Consider the following 6,895-nt stretch of genomic DNA (forward strand, 5'->3'; position numbering starts at 1 on the left):
AATGCATTCGTATGAATTTTGAGTCGAATTAAAAATCATTTTTGATTTTCATTAAAAAAAATATTTTCCAAAAAAATTGAAAACAATTGGGTTTAATATGTCTATATAATATTGAAAATAAATGTAAGCTTATGCTAAAAAAATTACAGATAAATATAATTAATTAAAAGTAATTATAATATAATTTGCTTAAACAAATATTGACATAACAGATAGTATAGCGGACGGACAGACACTCGAAACAAATTCATAACATCAAGAAAAGTACAAATAAATATAAATCATTTTTATAATATAAAAACACCCTGTATAAATTCAGTTGATTAATGAAAAAATGATAATAATTTCTACTTTGTATTGCAATATAATCCAACGACTACTTCAGCACGTTTATATGACAATGAACACTGCTATTTCTTTACAGATAATCATTTAAGAATTACTTGAATAAAAATATCTGAAGGTTCAATAATTAACAGAAATTTATTACTTTACTTTGCTTTATAACATATTTTATTTTTATGTTATAATTGCACTTTACGTTATTTAAGAAGTCTGTAAATTAAACTACATAAGACTTAGTTTAAAATCATATACATATATATTGTTAAAAAACAAGGTGTGGGACTACTAGTTTAACAAAAAAACCAGGACGAATGAGAGGACTTAACTCTGTGTGAAATTTTAAATTTTCTTCTCCAATTTTTATTAAGCCTAAACAGCTTAAATTATAAGATCAGAGTTATTAAACCTCTTTGTATATTACAAATATATTATATACTATCTTAACATAGTCCATAACTGTACAAAAGGAAAAATATAGGGTCATCAAAATAGAAACACAAGGTCGCATAATATCACGTTATACCTACAAATCCAAAATATTTTGATAAAAAATATTAAGTTGTTAACATTAATAGATACGCCAGAAGACAGAAGACTAAGGATCTATTAGGATGCAATCCGAAAAAGAATCTACATTCAGCACATAAACAAATCACTAGGCTCTGTTGTGATCAGATCTGTTTTGGTTGAAGAGACATTGGAAACCTTAAAAAAACTAGGTTAAAATCTTAAAAAAAACTAAAAGCTTCTAAAATCTAAAATCTAAAAGCTTCATATTATCGGTACCAACACACATTAAAATTTATGACAGTCATAAATTACTAAAAAAAAAAGCCAGCGAAGAAACGCAAAAGGTCTGTTAAGGAAACTTTTAAACTTATATCAACTCTATAAGTAAAGAAATTCTAAAACAAACAGCGTTATAAGACTAAACCTTTCAAGAGACTTATAATAGTTAGCAAGAATTTTGTATTACTAAGTAACACAAGCCAGAAAATAGCTAAGACTTGGAAATTCAAAAGTCACAGTAATAAGATTCTGTATGTTTGGCTTTAAGTTCCGGTGCTAACTTCTATAGGTGCCCATCAAGCCATTCGTTTGAGTAAAAACAACAACATCGATTTCTATATTTAATAAGGTTCAAAAATATAGAAGAATTGCACTGCACTGCAATGAACATTAAAGTGTCATAATTTAAAAGAAATATGAAAATATGAGCCAAACAGTATTTCTAAGGACTAATAATACAACGTTGTCACAAAAATAATATTATTTAAAAGCTTATCAGCTTTGAAAAAGAAGCAGGGTTCGACTGGAACAACTTACCAAAGACAAGTAAATACTGAACAGCATTTCTTTGGAAGTTTTAATAACCCCGCGGAAGAATATTCCTTAATTCAAAGCATGTTTGGCACCACCTGATACTGTACGGAGCAAAAATGTAGTGAATGAGTTTCACTTGCGGCTCCTAACCGGAGGCGTAAATCTGATACCACGGTGGTCAGACGTGATACCAATTGACTAATTGAGGTTGGCTTCTTTAATGGGAATATCATGGTGACTGTGGTAAATACCCATAGTAACGTGAGTAGCATAACTGTATCTGTTACATTACTTTCAATTGCGTGATGTGCATTTAAGAACTGCAGCGATGTTAGATAGATCACACTTCTTATCAAAGTCTAAACTATATCCAACCGTATAGTTTCAATTGATACCGTCGGAATTCTTCGGAATTTCAATGAGGATGTTTATCGTCGTATTATAATAATACATGTGTTAAGGGCACCGTGGCGTTAATGGCGGATAATCACGTTAAAAACCTGTGGACAGTATGGGTTACGTATATCAGCAATAACAGTAGCAAAATAAATGATGGAATAACTTTGGTTTTGGTGAGAACTAACAAATTTAATGAATAGTTAGTTAGTTAGTACCGCCACACACTACTTCTATCGTAGTGTCAATCTGCTAAAAAACTGAACCAAACCGAATTTCCAATAACATAAATAAGATAAGGTAAGATCTGTCTTCCCTCCAATAGATGTTCTAACGAACTACGCAGCATATATCGCATGAATCATTAAATTACTATAATTTTTTAAAAACTAAATATAATAATATTGCGGTGAAAAAATAAATAGAAACTTACAAAACATGCTCAATTAAAAACATTTTTAATTTTAAAACATTAAAATATTAAATACACAACAGTAAATAAAAAAAAATATAAAAAAAAATATTGGATAAACAGAAGATCCAAGTATTTGAATTATGGATATATTAAAAAGCGTTAAGAATTATATGGACTCCTTCCAGAACCAAAATCTCTGTTCTTGGAGAAATCAAACGTAAAAACCCGGCTTATAAGAATAATCTACATTATTTCATTCGAGTAACGAGAATAGTAAGAAACATGGATAGTTAGGAGCATAGTAAGTCAGAAAATGAAGAAAATCGCCTACTTGAGAAATAAGCCATTAAGTATTCGAATTATTGGTACATTAATGAACGTTAAGCAATATATGGACTACTAACCACATAATCAACATATCCGTTCTTCAGAAACGTAACGTTGATACCCGGTTTATAAAAATAATTTACAATAATTCTCCAAGTAAATCCAAGTAACAAACTTGGATTGTTCAAGGTATAATGAGCGGAATCAGAAAATAAGAAAGATTGTCTACTCGAGTGGTGAGACATTCATTACAACGCTTACTAGAAAAATTTATGAGCGAAGCTATGCAAAAAGCGTTGAAACTACAAAATAGTGCTACTGCGCTCTGTAGGAAGTTATGGATTGGAAAAAGTAGGGAGAAAAAGTAAAAGTAGGGTAAAATACAGTTTGAAAAATAAATAAATGTACTTAGTTTGCTTTTAAAAAATATATTTATGAAACTGATTCTTTGCATGTTATATTTATTCGCTGAATAATTAAAAAATTATATTTACAACATAACATAAGAGCAATAACAGAGGTAGGAATATGAATATGAATACAATACACAGTGAATAACTTCAACATAAAATTGAATAGTAAACATAATATTTGAAAAAAATGAAAAAGCGAAATGATGGCATAACCAAAATGAAACTAAGGAATGCAATGAGTGTGCATGAGTATTTTAAGAAATTGTTTGTATTTATTAGCAATACAAATTTTTACATATACATGTGAACCAAAGATTCACAACATAAAAAAATACTCAATTGCAAATACAACTTCTAATAAGAATAAATAAACAAATGATATGGAAGCACATTGCTACTAAAGGTCAAATCTTAGTATGAACGCTTTTTGGTCAGTATTAATTTTGAGATACGTAATGCTATTACTCATAAATACACACAAGTCCACACATCTATATCAATATACATATTTAAAGAAATATATAAATGAAATTGTCAGCACTTAATTGAATTTATATCAGCTGTGGAATATTACCAAGAAATGACTTTTCCATTGAAATTACAACAGTACTGGTAAACATATTTTCATTAGAAAATTTTATCTAAATGTGTACAATTGAATAAACATATTTTGTCAACAATCAAAGATAACAAACACAAACAATAATGCATACAAAAAATAATTAAAATAATTAAACAGAATCGCAGCAAATGATAAATGTTGAATAACATAAAGATGGCATTACAGCTTACCTGCTTGTAAATGAGTGTAATTGCTGGAACGCTGTGACGTTGCGCCAAAATGACCGTTTATAAACGGTGTGTTGGCAGTGTTATTAGCAATATGACCATTTGAGGCAGGTGGTGGTGGTGGTGGTGCTGGTCGATTGAAAGGATTTTGTCGGCGTGGCGGCGGTTTAGGTGCAGATACAATTGTATTTATAGTTTCGCCAAGCATTTCTACATACACAAACATTGACAGCAACAACAATAATATGCAATAGAGACAACTATAACCAATTACATATATACAAAACGATTCAACTTACTATTACGTGAACCCTCAATCTCCTCCAGTTGTCTTTGTAGTTCTGCTACCATCAACTTTTTATACTCATACCCTGCACACGTAAGTGATTTCATCCAGGTTTCCATACTTTCCTGTGATTCCGCACATAGTATATAAGTGCGATTACCATTAAAAGCTATTTCAAAACAATACTGATCACTTTCTTCCGATAATTCTAGTTGTGCCAAATAAAAGGAAAATCAAACACTTCATTATACTAATCGAATTCATATGTCATTTTATTGAATACTCTTACCAATTGTACAACCTTCAACTATAATTAGTCCCAGGGGCTCCTTATCTCCTTTACGCTCAAAATAGAATAACAAATTTCCTTTCAGCACAAAATAACGTCGTTGAAATGCCTTGTTGACCTCACCTCGCTTACTAAGAAAACCTTCGCAGTCATACGGAGGACTTGTGGCAAAGACGCACAAATTTTTCTCATTAATTTTCATTGTTGTCAAAAGATTTACACTGCTCCACGCTTAAATTAACTCATTAATGCCAAATGATTTAATGCATTTTGACTTTCTTTGACGGATAAAAATAAAATATAAACATAAAAACTACCAGCACGTATCAGAATGTATCGCGATTTGTGCTGATTGAACTTGTTCTCCTTTATTTTCAATTTTCAATTTTGCTATTCACAGTTGCAATGACCTAAACACCCATATTCTGACAGCTTTCAATTTGCAGAAGCTATCGGTCACAGAAAATAAAAATTTTTATTAAACATTTTTAAACACATTATAATTACGGAATAATAGTAAGTTTAATAAGTAAAAAATCTTAAACATTTATTAAAATATATTTCAATATTAAGGTCGTGTGCGAGTTAGGCTAAGTTGCGTTCTAAATGAGGGAAATTCTAAGATGAGCAGATAATGTAGTGATGTGTCAATACGTGTTGATAAATGGCTAAATGTGTGCTGTGCAAAAAATCCTAAAAAATCTCCCATTTGATTTAGCATCAACTTAGCCTAACTCGCACACGACCTAAAAGTGAAAACGTTATTGCCGTGTGCGAGTTCAAGTAAATTGAGGTAAAGTAAATTAAAATTACTTTATCCTAGGGATTTTTCGCACTGCATTTATGTAAATATTTATATATTTATTTAATTATTGCAGTTATTTATTATATTTGGTTAAAAGTTTTCAAATTCATTTATTTACTTATAAAACATCTTATAAAATTTTTACAATGGTAACACCTAATTTACCTAATTTTTGTCTAATATACTCTACTCTAAATTCTGGTAAATAAAAACATTCGCTGCCATACCGACATAATTTTCTATTTACCTCAATTTACTCAAACTCGTACACGGTCTATATAAAGTTTAACATAACACGAAATGTTAATTTGCTAACAAAATTTTTTTTAAGCCAAAAAAATTGATATGGGGATTCTGTATTTGATTTGCAAGAGAATATTTAAGACCATATTTTCAAAACTAATTACCTCTTATGCAAAAGGTTCCCATTGTTTCCATTGGTCTCAACTCATTTAAAGCGACAAATGTCGAATGCAATCCTTAAAAATAAATTTCCTACAAGAGAAATTGACAAAATTTGATATATTTATCATATATACAAGCTATTTTACGTGCATTCACATTCATTACATTCACATAAGTAGTTTCAGCTGCATTGGAAACATGACATAACAGTAGGTTTGCGCCACGAGCTACTCGTAGTAAAACTCGAGTAAAATACAAATAAAGTACAAACTAAGAGCATAACACAAATAAAATGCCAGATTACGCTCATTACACGTATTTTCACGAATAAAATCTGATAAAAACAGCTAATAAAATAAATATATATATATACTTTGTATTTTAATAGTGAGTTAGAATTCTGTTTTCAGTTAGAGTTAGAATTCATAAAATTTTATTTTAAGTTTTTATTACAGACATAATGGATGAAGGAAAAATTGTATGCGAATTTTGTCTTGCATGTTCGTACGAACAAATCAAATCTATATGTATATGTAATCATATGTGAGTGGTTACAATTGCTGCGAACAATTCGCGAACAATTCTTATCTTTCTCATGCGAATATTTGAATAAATAAAATATTTTGTTTGAATTTCATGAGTTCGAGAAAAATCGAAGATATTAATAGTGAAATTGAGAGGTGCGTTTATTTTTACTTTATAAATGAAAATAAATTTAAAAACATTTACTATTTAAAGGAAATGGATTTGTGATTTGCCAATATCTTTGTTTGAGTAAGATACAAACTCTTCATTTTTATACATTGAAGAATAAAAATCATGCACCCAAACTCAACTTTTGTTGTTTGAAATTAATAAATAACTTGAATTTGCCGCAAAATATATTTCATCCTTACTATCCATTTCGATTTCAAAACGAACAAACCAGAACTGTCAGTGTGTTCGCATGAGAAAACATGTACGAACACGCAAGACAAAATTCGAAAGCAATATAACCGCAACCTAATGTTTTCAAATAACGACAAGAATGTTACGCTCTCTCAACTGGTCTATATACAGTTTGTCAACATTGTGTTTGCAAAACGAAAAAATGTTACAAATG

At 29.6% G+C, this 6,895-nt stretch overlaps 1 protein-coding gene across 1 annotated transcript; it reads right to left on the reverse strand.

The window, feature by feature from the left end:
* Window positions 1-4,000: 4,000 nt before the first annotated feature.
* LOC119666428 (sesquipedalian-1-like) lies at window positions 4,001-5,027 on the reverse strand. Its single transcript, XM_038075706.1, has 3 exons — window positions 4,584-5,027; window positions 4,308-4,502; window positions 4,001-4,218 (listed from the first exon to the last, which is right to left on the reverse strand). Exons 1-3 carry the CDS (start codon window positions 4,783-4,785, stop codon window positions 4,001-4,003), a joined length of 615 nt encoding a protein of 204 aa, XP_037931634.1. The 5' UTR covers window positions 4,786-5,027.
* Window positions 5,028-6,895: the final 1,868 nt, after the last annotated feature.

This window comes from Teleopsis dalmanni, chromosome 1 (genome assembly GCF_002237135.1).
Source record: "Teleopsis dalmanni isolate 2A chromosome 1, ASM223713v2, whole genome shotgun sequence".
Classification (NCBI taxonomy): Eukaryota; Metazoa; Arthropoda; class Insecta; order Diptera; family Diopsidae; genus Teleopsis; species Teleopsis dalmanni.

Coding starts and splice junctions, on each gene's coding strand:
- LOC119666428 (XM_038075706.1), bottom strand. CDS start 4,785: ATGAAAATTAATGAGAAAAATTTGTGCGTCTTTGCCACAAGTCCTCCG. Junction 4,503..4,583: donor AGTTGAAGGTTGTACAATTG/GTAAGAGTATTC, acceptor TGGCACAACTAG/AATTATCGGAAGAAAGTGAT. Junction 4,219..4,307: donor GATTGAGGGTTCACGTAATA/GTAAGTTGAATC, acceptor TTGTGTATGTAG/AAATGCTTGGCGAAACTATA.